At 37.0% G+C, this 18,628-nt stretch overlaps 1 protein-coding gene and 1 pseudogene across 1 annotated transcript; both read right to left on the bottom strand.

Annotated features, from left to right (window-relative positions):
* Window positions 1–1,590: 1,590 nt before the first annotated feature.
* On the bottom strand, window positions 1,591–2,584 carry LOC131486605 (olfactory receptor 52E5-like; annotated as a pseudogene).
* A 10,601-nt stretch (window positions 2,585–13,185) lies between these two features.
* LOC131487374 (olfactory receptor 56A4) lies at window positions 13,186–14,142 on the bottom strand. Its single transcript, XM_058688023.1, has one exon. The coding sequence runs from the start codon at window positions 14,125–14,127 to the stop codon at window positions 13,186–13,188; it is 942 nt and encodes a 313-aa protein (XP_058544006.1). The 5' UTR covers window positions 14,128–14,142.
* Window positions 14,143–18,628: the final 4,486 nt, after the last annotated feature.

The following is an 18,628-nucleotide window of genomic DNA, read 5'->3' as shown; positions in this document are numbered from 1 at the left end:
ACCCAAAAAACAAAAATCTAGTTAAGAAATGGGCAGAAGACATGAACAGACACTTTTCGAAAGAAGACATCCAGATGGCTAACAGACACATGAAAAGATGCTCAACTTTGCTAATCATCAGAGAAATACATACCAAAACCACAATGAGATAACCACCTTACACCTGTCAGAATGACTAAAATGAACAACTCAGGCAACAAGAGATGTTGGCAAGGATGCAAAGAAATGGGAACCCTCTTGCATTGTTGGTGGGAATGCAAACTGGTGCAGCCACTCTGAAAAACATCATGGAAGTTCTTAAAAAAAATTAAAAATAAAACTACCCTATGTCCCAGCAATTGCACTACTAGGTATTTATCCAAAGGATACAAAAATGCTGATTCAAAGAGGCACTTGCACCCCAAATTTTATAGCAGAATTGTCAACAATAGCCAAATTAAGAAAGAGCCCAATGTCCATTGACGGATGAATGGATAAAGAATAGGTGGTGTGTGTGTGTGTGTGTGTGTGTGTGTGTGTGTGTGTGTATAATATTCCATACATATATATACATACACAATGGAATATTACTTGGTGATCAAAAAGAGTGAAATCTTGCTACTTGAAACAATGTGGACAGAACTAGGATATATTATGCTTAGTGAAATAAGTCAATTAGAGAAAGACAAATACATGATTTCACTCATATGTGGAATAAGAAACAAAACAGATGAACATAGGGTAAGAGAAGGAAAAATAAGATAAAGTCTAGCTGTTTTCTTTTAGAAAGTTTCACAGAACTTCTTTTTGTGAACTGATTAATTCTGTTAGATTTCAGAATCCAGAATCATCTTATAGAAATTTAATAACAGAGATATTCCTTTTTTTTCTTTTTTTCTTTTTTCTTTTTTCTTTTTTAATATATGAAATTTACTGTCAAATTGGTTTCCATACAACACCCAGTGCTCATCCCAAAAGGTGCCCTCCTCAATACCCATCACCCACCCTGCCCTCCCTCCCACCCCCCCATCAACCCTCAGTTTGTTCTCAGTTTTTAACAGTCTCTTATGCTTTGGCTCTCTCCCACTCTAACCTCTTTTTTTTTTTTCTTCCCCTCCCCCATGGGTTTCTGTTACGTTTCTCAGGATCCACATAAGAGTGAAACCATATGGTATCTGTCTTTCTCAATAACAGAGATATTCCTATTAATTCATGCCAACTTATGGCAGCCTTTGGCAAGTTTAGTCAGTTGTGAAGAGTAAGGTTGAATAACATACATACAATATAGCCATATAGTGGAACAGTGGTCATGACATGTGGTGAGGGCAAGAACATAATTAGTGATGTCAGTGGAGATGATTTTGTCAAGTTGGTTTAGAAAGTCCATAGGGGTTAAAGCACAGGTATAATACAATAGTACTTGATACTGTTTAGAATATAAGCTCTGCACTGGGCCTTGGTTTTTCCTTCTAGCTGAATCCAATCATTACACACACACACACACACACACACACACACACACACACACACGTATACTATACACACACACACAAAACATGTATATATATTTATGTATATCATATATTTCATCAAGACTTGAGAAGTTGAGGATCAAACATATTTAGGGTTAAGAATTCTTAAGACTTGCTCCTGAATCTGCTTTTTCCTGACCCCATAGATAACAGGGTTGAGTGCAGGTGGTACAACCATATGTAGATTGGCAAGAAATATATGAATATATTCAAGGATGCTATGACCAAAGCGGTGGGTCAGAAAGGGAAAAATGCTGGGATGTAGAAGAGGAGCATGACACAGATGTGGGAGCCACAGGTGTTGAGAGCTTTGAATAGGGCATTCCACGATGGTAAACAAAAGACTGTATAGAGTATTTTCATGTACAAAAAACCAATTACAATAAGGTCAATTAATCCCATAGAAAAAGCAACCATACCAAGTAAATTATTGGTCCTGATACTGGTACAGGAAAGACGGTCAATGCCCATGTGCTCACAGTCAGTGTGGGTGATGATATGGGCACCACAGAATGACAATAGTAAGATGAGGAAAACAAAAGGAATAACAAAGATTAAAGATCTCATGATCATGACTATACCTAGAATGGTCACCACCTTGTTTTTGAGAGTCATAGTATATCTCAGGAGATTGCAGGTGGCAACATAACGATCTGTGGCCATGACTGTCAGTATCCCAGACTTGAGGCCAGTGCATAGATGAGTCATAAACATCTATGCAAGGCAGGCACCAAAAAGAATTTCCCTGAAATTGAACCAAAAGATGCCCAGCATCTTGGGAATAGTGGCAGAGGACAGGCTTAGGTCAGTGAAGGCCAACATTGCTAGGAAGTAAAACATGGAGACTAGGCTCAGTCTGAATTATAAAGAGGATTATAACATTCCCCAGGAGTGCAATCAGATATACAATACAAAAGGGGAAACCAATCCAGATGTAAAAAATTTCCAGGCCTGGAATCCCCAGCAGGACAAAGGAAGAAGGATGGGATTGAGTAGTATTATGATAGGCCATCTTCATATTTGCTGGTAAGTTTTTTCACATTGTGTCACGACTCCGATCTCATTCATGTCATTCTTTCAGGCCATGCAGAGACATGGAATTAATTCTCCACCTTAATCCTTAGTAGAAGAACCTGGAGTGAAAAGTGATAAATGATTTTAAAAGCTCCCAAATACAGAACTCACCAGATTCTGGACATCTTGTTTTTCTGTCCAAGATACATCCCAAACTTGATACTCTGCAAGTAGTCTTAAGAATGATGTAAAATTACATCATTGTAATGATGTAAAATGATGTGCTTACATTTTAGAGGAACTTCTGTAATGTTACAATGGAGAATGGGTTGCAGGGGCAGTTGGAGTTTGATGCAAGTAGGGTGAACGATGATGCTAACCTGATCTAAATAAATGATAATGGAGATGGAGAGGTGAAGGAGTATATAGCAAATTGACAGAGAACAGTATTTGATGTGATTTGGGGGATGAAAGAAAGCAATAAGTCACGTTTAACTTCCAGAATTCTGTGTTAGGCAAATGAGCAAATATTGCTGCTATTCAGTGAGATAGAGAACATAATGGGAGTGATTCTTTTTTGCTTTAGTTTATGAGAGTAGGTGTTGACGTCAGTCCTGAAATAAATAGATATGAAGTTTGTATTGAATCAAGTAGCAATTCTCAATAGGCAGAATATCAGTTAAGTTCCCACTATTGTTGAAACTCAGTTTTAGGGCTTCAGTGAGTTTATAAAGTACCAAAAATCTATGCATGTGCCTGTAGAAACCATAGGATTCATGTAGTGATTAAGACTATCATGTTTTTTCCCCATGTTCATAATATTTAATCTCTGGAGAGTCATACTGGGGAGAATATCACAATAGTAAATGAATGTGTGTATCTTCAAAGCCCCCTCAGGTAACTAAAGAAGAAAGAGGTAGAGACAAGAGCCATTCTCAAAGATGACAAATCAAACGTCTTCAGGAAAAATAATCTCATAAATACATTATATGGGGATTCATGTATTTTCTCTATTTGTGCACCTGCCTGTATAACTGTGTTAAAATATATTGTATAATATTGACTAAATCAAACAAAATAATACAGCAGGTTAAATATTGTCTGTGGGACTAAGGCATGGGCATATTTTACTGTGGGCATTATTCTGTGTAGCATATCTGCTATATTCCTTTCCTTTCTAAGCTACTATTACAAGCTGAGATCTGAATAAGAATTCAACACCGGGGTTTTAAAAGAGCCTGTTTTATTGTGCCTACTCAGTAAAAGGAGAGTGTGGCAATGTCAACTATCCACATCATTCATGTCATCCAAATCCCCCCTTTGACCTCAATGTCTGAGTGTTCTTCCTTGGAGTGGATGTCATTACAAGACAATTATGGTTGTGTCTCCTCTTAGAGTATGTCTTAGCTGATATTCTTCACCCCCAGCAGTTCAATTATTTGTTTAATGAAAGTCAGAGAAGTCAGACTCAGTCCCAAAGTGTCATCTAAATAAGCAGAACACAAGATAACAGCAGCGTCAAACTTCTTATAGTACTTTTCCTACTTTCCCTCCACCATAGGTGCGAATTTGTTTCTCAGTAGATTTCCTTAGGTTGCTACATCAGAAGAAGGAGTTTACTTCTCATTGACATACATACTCCTAAAATCAGTTTATTTCAAAGGTGGTCTAATTGGGGTGCCTGGGTGGCTCAGTCTGTTAGGTGTTGACTATTGATTTTGGCTCAAGTCATGATCTCGTGGTTCATGAGTTTGAGCCCCACATCTGGCTCCATTGCGGAGCCTGCTTGGGATTCTCTCTCCCTCTGTCTCTGCTCCTCTCCCATTCATTCATTCATCCTCTCTCTCTTTCTTAAAATAAATAAATAAACTTAAAAAAACGTGATCTAATTTTTATGGGCTTAAATGCTTTGTTTTGTATGTTGAAATAACATCTAATCACACCTGAGATTTAAAACATTTAGATGATTATTCATGATTACCCAAGGCAAATTGGTTTATTTCACTTCCTTTTCTCAGTGTTTATTTGTCATCTATAAACACTGGTAGTTGCTCTTATTTTATTACTTTTAGTATGAAATAAACCCAAAGTTAAATTTAAGAAATCTCTTCCAGAGGTGTTTTTCTTATCAAAGCATAAGATTTGAAAGGGGGAATAATGTTGTCATACGAGAGTTAAATAATACAATAAATGCTATGATCAAAACAGAGATATCTAAAGACAGCTAAATGGGGTGTAACAATATTCAGGAAAGCAAGGCTTGAGTGTTTCTTAATTGCGCCTAGCTACAAAAATAACAAAAGAATGTCCCACAGTTGGGCAATCATATAAATTTATGATTTATATGTAATCATATAAACACAGGAAAGAGAACAATAGATCATATATTAGCCCATACCTAGATATTGAGAGTATACTTACTGTGGTTAAATAAGCACTCCCTTTAGTGCAGGTGTGCTTATATGGATTCGTCTTGTTTAGTTGTTTTCTGAGATGAAATTGTTAAAAATCTTACTTTCATACAAATGATTAGGGAGCATCAGAATTGCCACTGATGAAAATATTCATCTAGCAAAAATGGTGACTGTACACAAAGAGCCAGATTTCAGTAAGCCTAGAATTTTGAAATGAGAGACAAGTTGGTCCTTTTCAATTGGCTTGAAGCATGCTAATGCTTCACAGACAATGATCTCAGCTATTATGACCAATATCCAGTGCTCAACACAGCATTGGGCACAGAATGGCAGAACTACTCCTTCTAAGCTTTGCAGTGTTAATGACTTTGTACAAATTAAGTTTATAAAAAGCTCTAAAGATTGAATAAATACCTAACCAATTTTGCCTTTTTGGGAAGGCTGTCAGTACACCCTGCTGTTTCTAAGCATGCCCCTCATGTTATAGCTTTGGACCATGCACTTGGTGATGAATGGAGTTTTTGCATGCATTTTCTTGTAAGCTACATAGAAATTAGTCTTACTGATGTCACTCTGTCACTCATTTCTATTTGGATTACTCACTTTCTACCTAAGTGACATTTAGCAAAGCCTCAGAAATGAAAATCTACAGTGCAGCAGGAAAGCTTTTAAATAGTAGCAATTGTTAATGAATGATACCAAAATTGAGGGTTAGGGGTGGTGGGGGATAAACATGTTTGGAAAGTGTAGAGTGAACAAAATTGAAAATATTGTTTTGGGTGTACCTGGGTGGCTCAGTTGGTTGAGCATCTGACTTCTGCTCAGGTCATGATCTCATGTCTCATGGGTTTGAGCCCCACATTGTGCTGTGCTGAGAGCTTGGAACCTGGACCCTGGAGCCTGCCTCAAATTCTTTGCCTCCCTCTCTCTTTGCCCCTCCCCCACTTGCACTGTGTCTCCCTCTCTCTGTCTCCAAAATAAATAAACATTGAAAACATTTTTTCAAACATCAAATAAGCAATTAAATTATAATTCAATATTAAAATAATTTAAAAGAATTTACTGCATATCCTTAAGTTGTGATGATAAGAAATCCATGAAATTAGGGAGCTAAAATTTTAATTCTTAGGAGAACACAAAGTTATTATAATAGAAAGACTGGATGCCTTGGGTACTCTACGTGCTTTTGAGACATAAATGTTTCAAGTATTTATTTACTTAATACTTATTTACTTTGTAGCTGTTGTTATTAGAGGTAGGAATAGCTATGGTATATATGCTGATGATAAAGAAACAGTTCTATTTTTGTAATGCTTATATTCTAAGTTAGCAAGGAAAACAATAAGCATGTAAAAATAATTAAATGACTCTAGATAATAATAATTATGGAAATAAAATTAAGTAGAATTAAAAATCAACAATAAGAATAGAAACACATCAATTTAAAAAGGAAAAAACCTAATAGGGAAAACGTTTAATATAAGACAACAAATGTTCAATAGCAAATAAAACATCATTAGTTACTAGGGAAATGAAAATTAATATCCAAAGTGATTCCATTTGACACTCCTGGAATGGCTAAAGTAAAAACGATTCACATTATCTTTGGTTGAAGAGGATGTGAAATAACAGAAACTCTCATTCATTGCTAATAAGTATGTGAAATGTACAACGACTTTAGAAAACACTTGGCCTGTTTCTTATGAAGTTAAAAATACATTTTCACTATTATTCAGCACCTTAATTCTTAGATATTTACCAAAGGAAATAAATATCCAGTAGACTTGTCAAAAAGACAATTAGATATATATGCCTGAAGCTCAGAAAAAGGACATAGCTGATTATATACATTTGGGAGTAGTGTGTTTGATACATGTCGTCTGCGTTGTATATATGGATGGAAGAATGAAGAGGAAAAACTATAAAAACAAGAATTAGCAATAGATATCCTAACTTATAGTTTTTCTGGAGGTGGTGTACCAATATTTTATGGTTCACCAAGTGATGATGAAAAACATAGGATTATGGTTGGCAATTCCACTCTGGAGTGTGTGTGAGAGGGAGGGTGGGGTGAGAATAAAGAAAATAAGAGTTACCTTATCCTTAGTCGTTGGGTGTAGGGTAAAACAGATGGACACATCCTAGGTTTTCATAACAGTTGGGATGCTCTATGCCATTCTCTCCTATTTTATTTTATTTTTAAAAAAATTTTAATGTTTATTTATTTTTGAGAGACAGAGACATGGCACGAGTGGGGGAAGGGCAGAGAGAGAGGGAGACACAGAATCTGAAGCAGGCTCTGGGCTCTGGGCTCTGAACCGTCAGCACAGAGCCTGACATGGCACCCAAACTCAGAGCTGTGAGATCATGATCTGAGCCAAAGTCAGACGCTCAGCCGACTGAGCCACCCAGGCGCCTCTCTCTCCTATTTTAAACATCCATTGAGAATAATTTCCTTTATCCCTTTTCCTTCTTTCAAGGACTTTGTCATAAATGCTTCTAAGTCATCTTACTCTTTCCACGATCTCTTCTTCTGTCCTTTATTTCTCTGCTCTTAGTTTCTACCATTATAGAAACTCCATTATACCATGGGGAGCCAACTCACCAGAGTTTTAGTAGCTCTGCCATCTCCAAAATGGTCACTGTTTGGATGCTACAACCTCTAGGGTTTGTGGAGTAATATTTATAGTGAGTAAGAATTTTAGTGATACTTTTATACTTCCCAGTTGCATTTGTTCCCTGGGGCTCCCAAGAGCTTGGAGGATGAGAAAAAGGAGTCCCTGCATTGCCAAGCTAAAGCTGACTCTTTCCTTGGGGTTAGTTTGGTTCAGTAGTCCAGTCATGGTTTCACATTGTTTGTGGGCTTTATGCTGCCCAAGATGACACGGGGTGAGGTCACTTCATGAGAGCTACACATAGTGGTCAAAATGCAATAAGGAGTTCTGACTTATTTTATAAATCATTTCACCATTTTTACAAGTCTCTGCAGTAGACTCTGGGATATCAGAAATAGAAGCCATTTACCATTTAACAGGAAATAAAATTCAGAAAAATCAAGAGACAGAATTAGGTCATAGCAATCAGTGCCAGAAAAGAAACTAAAGTCAAAGACTACTGAATTCCTCACCCAGCACTCTTTCTAATGAATACTTCAGAGTATTCCCCTTTATTCACAGGTTATTTGTGCAGATTTGATCTCCGCATTTGTGCCACAAACTATGATAATAACAATGAGGCAGAGGTTGCTAGTTAGGCAGTTTACTATCATGTGATGTCTTAAATATCTATGATGAGTTCTAGCCCAATGATCATATTAATAGTATGCAGAAGGCCAGTGGTAAATTTCAGGTCCAACTCTAAAGGCCAGAGAATCAAGACCTCTGATGGTATAAGTCCCAGTCTAAGAGTAGGAGAAGACTGATGTCCAGCTCAGGCAGACAGGCAGGGAGGGGGAGGGAGGGAGGGAGAGAGAGAGGTCTCCCTTTACCTTTTTGTTCTATTCAAGTTCTCAATGGATTGAATGAGGTCCACCCACATTGGGGAAAACAATCTGCTTTACTCAATCTTCCAAATCAAATGCTAACTGCTTTCATTTTATTTTAATGTTTATCTATTTATTTATTTTGAAAGAGCCAGAGACAGAGACAGAGAGATGCAGGAGAGGGGTAGATAGAGAGAGGAAGAGAGAATTCCATGGAGGCTCTAGATCCCACAAACTGTGAGACCATGACCCAAGCTAAAATTAAGAGTAGGACACTCAACCAACTGAGTCACCCAGGCACCCCAAATGCTAACATCTTTCAGAAACACACTCAGATACACAAAGAAATAATGTTTAACCAAACACCTGATAGCCCAATCAAATTGACATATAAAATTAACCATCACCCTGGGTGGAATGCAAAAACTAGGGAAATGGCCTTCAGAATCAAAATCAGTAGCATCCAGATATCTATTGCTCCAACACCATATATTGAAAAGGAAATTCCTTGCAATATCATATTTGTCATAAATCAGATCACAATATAATCATGTGTTTTTTCTTGTACTACCCATTCTGATCAATTGGTTTATTTACAAATATCACACTATCTTAATTAGGCAGTTTCATAAAAATTCTTGAAGTGTGTAGTCATATAAGTCTTATTTGTGAGATTCTTTGTGTTACCTTGTGCATTTGAAAATCAGCTTGCCAGTTTATGCAAAAATATCTGTTGAAATTTTTATTGGAATTTCATTAAATCTATATATCAATTTGGAGAAAATTAACACCATTGCATCACTGAAACTTCTAATCCACATACATAATATATCTCGATTTATTTAAGTTTTCTTTATTTTTTTCTCACCAACGTATTCTAGTTTCAATGCAAACAACTTGGGACATCTTTATTCCTAGGTATTTGATTTTTTGATGCAATTGTAAATGGTATTGACTTATGAATTTCATTTTCTATTTTTTTCTAGAGTTTGGAAATGCAATTGATTTTTGTGTATTGAAGGTCTATGCAGCGATCTTACTAAATTTACTTATAAATTCAAATATTCTATTTATTGATACTTGTCAATTTTTCTATCCACAGAATGAAAGTTATTTGCAAATAATGACTTATTTACTTCTTTACAATCTTTATACATTTTTTCCAAGCATTTACTAATTCACCACTGCATATGATTGATATTCACTGTAGATTTGAGGAAGATAACCTTTAACAGATAAAGCAATTCCCTTATATTCTTACATTTATGAGATTATTTTTACTACCAGCTCATGGTGAATTTTTTTTTGCATAATTTTCCTAGATCTGTTGAGAAATTTTTATTTTCCCTCCATTATTAAGGTTAATGAGGTGAATTAGATATAGATCAATTTTCAATGTTTAAAGCAACTTCTGATTCCCATAATAGACCTCACTTATTCATAATATATTTTTGGTTTTCTTGGGCTCAATTTCAAATATTTTGTTTAGAATTTGTATATCTAAGTTAATGAGAGATGTTGGCTTGTAATTTTCTTGTATGTAATCCCTGTCAGTGTTTATGCCAGGTTTATGATAACTTCAAAAAAATATACTGGAAAGTATTCCCTCTTTTTCTGTTTTCTGAAAGCATTTATGTTATTTCTTCTTTCACTCTTTAGAAGACTTTACCACGAAGGTAACTAGGCCCAGGCTTTTCTCTTTTAATTATGATTTCATCATCTTTAACAGATATAGAATAATGCAGATTTTGGGGGGAAAGTTGTATTTATCAAGGAATTTTTATACTGTGTCCTTGTCAAATTAATTATCATAGTGGTTCATAGTGTAGTCTTATTATATTTTAAAATATCTGTAACTTTCAATGTTGTTTTTAAATACTAGATAATTTAAATTTGTGTTTTTTATTTTTCTAAAAGTTTATCTCGTCATTTTTCTAAATATAACTTCAGCCTTGTTGATATTTTCTATTATCTATATTCTTTGTTTTATTGTTTTTTGCTTATATTTGTACTATTTCTTGTCTTCTATCTTTTTAGGGCTTAATTTTTCTGATTTGCTGTTTTTTTAATTTTTTTAATTGTAAGCTTAGCTCTATAGGTCAGAACTTGAGGCATGGTTTAGTTTGGTTTTCTGCTTCAGAAGTCTCCACAGAAGGCAATCAATTGTTGGCCAGGGCTCCAGTCTCATCTGAGGCTGAATCTATCTCTCTACATATCTATATCAGAGAAACACAAATACTGTATGATCTCATTGATATGTGGAATAGAAAAAAAACACAACAACTCATAAATACAGAAAACAGATTGGTTGTTGCCAGAAGTGGAGGGTGGAGGGCTCGTGGAAATGGGTAAAGGTGGTCAAATTTTAAGTTAAAAATTTTTAAATAAAGCAAATATATAAAATTAGTAAAATGATTTTTAAATGTGGTAATACACTAAATAAGGACACATCTCTTCTCAACAGCTATACTGATGCTTCTTTATAAATGTATGATCATTCTATGACTCAAATGTATTATAGATTGCTTTCTATCTGCCACAAAATGCTGGGCATCAAATTAATATTTACAATATGCCTACTAAGTGTCAGATACCAAGCTTGGGCTGGGGATATGAGAAAATTGGGATGTAACTCAGGAGTTTTATGTAACTCACTAGGTTATGCTATTACACAGCCAAAGTTGGGATCAGTAGTGTGGAAAGAGGTCAGGTTTCAGGAACCCAAGTGACATAGATTTATCTTGGCTCAATTGCTGTAATCTTTGGAATCATTTGACTCTGTGAGCTTTAGTTTCTTCATCTAGGACCAACAGGAAAACTCCTCAGGGCAAATGTATAGGTAAAATAAAGTGTCTGGCACATTAGGTAGACACATGGAAATGACAGATTGGAAAGTATGAAAGCAAAAGACAGAGCTCAGCTAACTCAATATCTTGATATTTTGATGAGACCAATGCTATGAAATGTGATATAATAGACCTCAAAGAAGGCTCTTTCAAAACCTAACATTTCAAAAGTGCATGCAGAAATGCACCTCCCAAATATAGACAAGAACCAGATGTCCAGTGCCGCCCCCCCCAAAAAAAAAGACATCCTAAAAAAAAAAAGGTTCTTGTCACAAGAGTTGTAACTATCTGAGTTGATGGATATAAACTAAACATATTGTGGTAATCAGTTTGCAATACATCTATATAAAATCATCATGATGTATACCTTAAACTAATACAATGTTATATGTCAATTATATCTCAACAAAACTGGAAAAATAGAAGACAAAATGATACATAAAGAAAATACTGTAGAAATATTAAATTTCAATATAAATTATTACCAAAGATACATTTCAACACAAAAGATAGTAGGATAGTCCAATTGAGAATGTTATTCAAATGATGTTTGGAAAAATTATGGACTTCAAAGTCTCAAAAGAGAAGTCTCAGGTTGCTACTATAAAATATTCCTTGGAAACATTGGACTAATGCATGACATCATTAAAGAGGGGATCCCAAAATAGTTCAATGCACTTATCTGTGAAAGTCAAACCCTAAGGCTTCTATGCCTAGAAAACTGTTGATAGTTATGCCAGCCACAGCTCAGAATAGAGGCCTAATAGGCAGAACAGAGTTGGGAAGGGATTGTGCCAGAAATGTGATGGAAATTTCTAGGTTCCTTATAGGAGGTATATGGGATAATGTGAGGATTACAGTGTCACGAAGATGAAGATAATGAAAAAAAGAACACATAACACTTCAAACAGTACAACTCCTCCCCCTTCACTGCAAAAGCCCTAAAAATTCTCAATCTCCATCGTAAGCAAAGAAACAAACAAACAAAAAACTTAAAAAAGAATCTTAGTAGGAAGGAAGGAAAGAAGGAAGAGAAAGAAAGAAAAGAAAGAAAGAGACAGAGAGAGAGAGAGAGAGAGAGAGAGAATGAAAAAGGAAAGCCACCCAGAGAGGCTGCACAGATGGGAAATCTTAACAGGTTCTGGGAGGATCTGAGAAGGCAGAAGATGGCATATCTTCCATAGGTGCCAAATAATAGTGTCAAGAATGTCCAGAGTAATGGGGTGCCTGGGTGGTTCAGTCGGTTGAGTGTCCAACTTCGGCTCAGGTCACGATCTCACGGTTTGTGAGTTTGAGCCCTGCATCAGGCTCTGTGATGACAGCTCAGAGCCTGGAGCCTGTTTCGGATTCTGTGTCTCCCTCTCTCTCTGCCCCTTCCCCACTTGTGCTCTGTCTCTCTCTGCCTCTCAAAAATAAAATAAATGTAAAAAAACAAACAAACACCTTTTTAGAAAAAGAATGTCCAGAGTAAAGCTTTCAACCTCAAGAGCCAAAGTCCTGGGGTAACATGTAATTCCACCCAATCAACCCCCACAACACAAAAGCCATGTCTGAAACAGAAGGCAGGAGAGGCATCTAGGGGATATGCAGATCTCTTTAAGTATAAAGTTTGTTTCTTTAATTGCCAAACACTCCCACTGTAATCCAGTTCCACTTGGCTAAGGCTTGGCAAGACCCTCAGATAAGGAGTAGTCAGGGAAAATTCCCAAGTTACCACAGAATCCAGGCAAGGAAAACTTCCTTTGAAGCAACAGGAAAAAGGATTCACAGAAGAAAGTTTTCATTGCTGTCTGATATACCAAGAAAAAAGAGAATCAGAACTCATTCCAGGATTGAAAAATGAAATTTCCCTTCCAACATGAAAATAATTGCTGACTTTTATTAGCAATTCCAAAGGTGGATCTGATCCTTTTTACCTCTTACAACCTCCTCAGTAACTTCTGGATTCCCTGCTTGATCTCTTTGGTCCTCACACCATAAACAATGGGGTTCAGAGCTGGGGGGATGAGGTGGTGCAGGATGTTGAGCAGGATGGGGACATCTGGGGGAATTCTCTTCCTGGCCAGGTTAGTGATGACCAGAACCAGCAGGACGGTGCTGAAGAAGAGGATGAGGATGAAGTGGGAACCGCATGTGCTCAGGGCTTTGGCCGCAGCACCCTCAGCCTTGATCCTTAGCACAGCTTTCAGGATGAAGGAGTAGGAGAGAACAATAAGGATGAGGTCAGAGCCCAGGAGGGTCCAGCCTGCCACAAACTGGTAGAGCCGGTTGAAGGTGATGTCATCACAGGAGAGTTTGGACACAGACAGGTTAGTGCAGATGCAGTTCTTGATGGTGTTCTCTGCACAGTATGTGAGTCGAGAAGACAGGACAGGAACAGGAAGAGAAAAGAGGCCATTCCGGGCCACAACAAATATGGTAGCTCTAACCACAAAATGGTCGGTGATTATGGATGGGTATCGTAGTGGGTGGCAAATGGCCACATAGCGGTCATAGGCCATGACCATGAATGTACAAGACTCCATGGTCAAGAAACTGTTCATGATGAACATCTGGAGGAAGCAGGCAGAGAAGCTGATGGACCTGAGGTCAAACCAGAAGATGGCCAGGACCTTGGGGATGACAGTCAGGCAGAGCACGATGTCCAGCAGGGAGAGGAGGCTGAGCAGGTAGTACATGGGCTCGTGCAGAGAGGCCTCCAGCTGGATAGTGAGCAGGAGGGTGGCATTGGCCCCCATGGCCAGGAGGAAAAGGAGGCTGAGGGGCAGAGACAACCAATGCTGCCAACTCTGGTAGTTAGGGAAGCAGATGAGGAGGAATTCGGAGACTGGAGCAGTGGAGTAGTTGCTGGGTGAGGCCATGTAAAGTGTCCTGATCACTCTGGAAATCCAGAGTTCCTACAAATGTAGGACAAACTATATTAACAAAAATTATGTGTTCTAGATGTTGTAAAACTCAGGTTTCCATTGGGACACTTAACCTGTCTCAATGAACTTTTGATGATGATCATCATCATCATCATCAATCATTGCTGACATTTAACTGAACACTTGCTATGTGCCAACTCTAAGCCGAATGCTTTATAATTATTATCTTATTTCATCCTTTACAAAAAATCTTGAGAGTAATTAATACTGTTATCTTAATTTCACAGATAATGAAAGGATACAGGCAAAGAGGAGCAGAGTGGTTTAATCAAAACTGGCAAATAGTTTAAGTGGTGAGATCAGGACGGTGACAAGAGTCTGACTGGAGTTTCTGCTTCCAGCCTCCACACATTATATAGCTTCAACAAGCACAATTAACTAAGTCCTACCTTCCCTCAGAGTTTACAAGGAATAACTATATTTCACTGACTATGTGGAGGTCCTAGAGAAGCCTCTATAGACATGGACAGGGCTTGTCAGGGTTCCTTACTTTTATTCAGGAAATAATTGAATTAGAGGTAAAGCATTCTTGACTGCACCCAACAGCAATAATTTCTTACTGCCCCAAAGGAGATTTTATTCTAAGGCATAGTATATATCACTGTCTCACTGGATTATTTGCTATTGTTTGTCTTTGGAAGTTTCGAGTGTTTTCTTTGGTTTGGATCCTTTAGATGAGACTGCATTTTATGTTCTGGTGACAGAGACAGTCAGTAATTAGGGGTACACCAGGAGGATATAAAAATTGTAAGTTCTGGGTTAAATAGGTGATGGAGATTAAAGAGTGCATGTGTGGTGATGAGCACCAGGTGATGTATGAAATTATTGAATCACCATATTGTACATCTGAAACTAATATAACACTATATGTTAAGTGTATTGGAATGTGAACAAAAAGTTTAAAAAATTATAAGTGCTATGACAGTTTTTTAAATAAAAGAGAAAAGTCTTTGAAGGAGTCCAAAAGAGGAACACATTTTGAAACTTAGAAAGTAGAAGTATCTTGTTAGCCTGGGCAGGTAGTTGAGAGAGGCCTGGAGACTGCAGCAACATCCAGAGTTTGGGACTAAGAGTAGCTGCCATTTTATGCCTGGAGCATTGAATAGTGTGGTGTTATTTTCAGCTCATTCATGTGGGTTCCTTGACTTGCACTATTCTAGAAGGACTCTGGGATCCCTCGATATATAGTCAGGCTATAAACTAACCTGTCATAGGAATTCTATCCAAAGGTGAGATACTCTAATCATGGGGCCTTGACTGATGGATGCACTGTTAACTCTTTTCCCACTCTGAGAGAGTCCAGGTTTGGAGGATTCACTCTGACAAAGACTAGGCCAAGAGCATCATGGATCATTTTGGAGGCCACTTTCTGCTCTATTCTTTGAGTCAATAGAGTCCTCTGAGTTGTCCTGTATTGCTGAAATTGCACTAACCACCTACCTGCTCTTGGATGTGATCTTTCCTTTATACAAAGAGCCATTCCTTGTTTCAGGATGGACAAGAAACAATGGATTGGACAAACATTTCAAAATCAGAATCAGTAAGAATTACATGCAGGGGATGAGTAAAGAAAGACATTAGAGTATTCATTATTCAAAAATTGCCCAAATGTGTACTTACTGATCACTATTGGTCAAGTTGATATGTAACAAACTGAAGAAAGATGAATGAAACAAGGTCTTGAATCTTGAGTCACAATGACTTTATGTTTTTGAACTTGAGTGACAGAAAAAATAAAATCTTTATTACAAAATTAGAAAAGGGAATGGGAAAAATGGATAGAGTTTTCAGAATAAGAATATGAATTTATATTTGAATTGTTATGCAGGAGATATTTGCAAAATATACAGGTAGAGCTTTTAAGCTATCATTGAAAATACAATATTCCTGGAATTCAGTAGGAAATTCAAGTATGCAAATGAAGATGTATTTGCATTAAAAAATAAGGTTAAAGAGGTATTAGCATATAAAATAATTGAAGAAAACCTAATAATGACTTAAAATCTAAAACTTAGACTGATAAGAATTTTCAAGTAGATTTTGTAGATTTAAGAGAAAATGGAAATATTTGATAGAGTAAGTTTCTAGAGAGAATGGGGGGAGTTAATTCAATAGCATAAACAAAGACTTTTATTCTAGCTTCTTCCACTCCTCTATTCACAGAAGAAAATGTCTATACTGGAAAATAAAAAGGATAAGTATTATCCACATGGCAAAACTGTAGGCCTTGGGCTGCCTAGTTGGCTCAGTCAGTGACTTTGGCTCAGGTCATGATCTCACAGCTTGTGAGTTTGAGCCCTGCAAAGGGTTCTGTGCTGATAGCTCAGAGCCTGGTGCTTGCTTCAGATTCTGTGTCTCCCTCTCTCTTTGCCCTTCCCCCACTCTCTCTCTCTCTTTTAAAAATTAATAAACATTGAAAAAATTAAAAAAAAAATCTGTATGCCTTGGGTTAAGTAGTTTGGTAATGAAACAAAGCAGAATAAAAAAAATGATGTTGGATCTCTTACAGAATACTCAAAACAAAACAAAAAAACAGTCATACCCATCATTGTTTTCTATTACAGGGTGAGAGAAAGTATCCTGTTGCCTAGAGGAGAAATGCTTTTCCCACTAAAGTAGGAGGAAATTATCTGTGTTCATGGATACTTTTGGAGGTCAGTGGAAAGTTCTTTTTGTTCTGTTTTGTACAAAATGGTGTTACTTTCCAGGTATCCTAGTCTTTAGAAAGCCAAACATTTTCTTCACTTGCTTTGTGTCTTAACAGGCATCATCAGTCTTGCTATTAAAAATATGGCAGCCAATATTCTTGGGTTGGCATCCTGAAAATGAGTTCTTTCTGTTCCGTTTTAACAATGGCCCCAAATGAACAACATATATTGTACATACATATGTAAATACATAATATGTAATATGCACATTGTAAGTAAAATGCAATATACATGCATACAATACATATAATAATATATTTTTTGTAAACACAGAGTACAACTAATGGTTGCTGCATGGGGAAAAGGGTGGGAGATGGGCAAAAATGGGTGAAAGGGAGTGGGAGATAACAGGCTTCCAGTGATATGGTAACTATACTTGTGGTAAGTACTGCATGATTTTAAATTTGTGGAATGACTATGTTGTACACTTAAAGTTAATGTAACATTCCATGTCAACTATACTCAAATAAAAAATTAATTTTAAAAAAAGATGCTAATGAGACCATAACTGTCATATAAAAGACATCTTTGAGAAACAGAGCTACGTGTCTTTAGGAAAAGTATTCAAAATAGTTGAAGTTCACCAAAGGTAGAAAATAGAAGCTAGCCAATAAGTCAGTTTTAGGCATATAAAACTATGTAGGAATTTTTTACATGGTAAGCAGAATTATCTGTGATAATTGTCTCAGATCCAATTATCCTAGCATGTGGAATCTATGTTCTATTAACTCATCTGCTTTGATTCTTGTTGTTTGTTGTTGTTGTTTGTTGTTTTTGTTGGCAACTGTCTTTTATCCCTCACTACTAAACAAAGAGCTAAGTGGCCAAGTACTAAGAAAGGTGACAGTAAGGGCTGTCATAGCCAAACAAGTAGAAAAGAGTTGGGGAGTCACGGCAGGATGAGAGAGGGAGCTCAGGAAGCAAATAATTAGCATAGTTGGGATTACTGATCCTGCTTACCTATCCCATTTCTATGAGAGTGAAGTATCTTCTCTATTGCTAGAGAAGATAATGAAGGTATTGATTTGATCTAAGGACTTTCACTTTGAATATCCCAGATTTTCCAAATACAGATTATTCTCACACACAAACACACACACACACACACACACACACACACACACACACACACACACGCGCACGCATGCACGCATGCACACACACACCTTTCTACCCATTGTAGATCTGCAAGACGAATCAAGGATTCAGGAGTTCTAACTGGGGTGGGGTTAGCTCTTTCATATACTTACATATGTAACCAGGAAGATGACCTTCATTATGAATTAGAGAAATAATAAGACAGAAAACATACCCACTTTTTTGGAAGGACTTCTGGTTTCCAATAACCTCAAGTTCTGGATCCTCAGTGACTTGATCTATTTAATAAGCAAGAAATCAGTCAGTGCTTTGTCGGTACCTGATTATAATGTTAGGCATACAAATGTACCACATAGATTAAGCAATACAGGTATTTTCTGAGAGCTTAAGTAATAGAGGAAAATTGACTTAAGAGCACTTATAAAACAGTATAGTTGTGGCTCTAATAAAGTTGATCTGGGGTGCCTGGGTGGCTCAGTTGGTTGAGAGTCCAACTCTTGGTTTTGGCTCAGATCATGATCTTGTGGTTTGTCAGTTCAAGCCCCATATTAGGCTCCGTGCTGACAGTGCAGAGCCTGCTTGGGATTCTCTCCATCTCACTCTGTCCCTCCCCTGCTCATGCTCTTTTT

Source organism: Neofelis nebulosa, chromosome 10 (assembly GCF_028018385.1).
Source record: "Neofelis nebulosa isolate mNeoNeb1 chromosome 10, mNeoNeb1.pri, whole genome shotgun sequence".
NCBI lineage: Eukaryota > Metazoa > Chordata > Mammalia > Carnivora > Felidae > Neofelis > Neofelis nebulosa.
This window is presented reverse-complemented; position numbering and strand designations above follow the sequence as displayed.

Excerpts from the sequence above, each read along its gene's own strand:
- LOC131487374 (XM_058688023.1), bottom strand. The coding sequence starts at position 14,127 with ATGGCCTCACCCAGCAACTACTCCACTGCTCCAGTCTCCGAATTCCTC.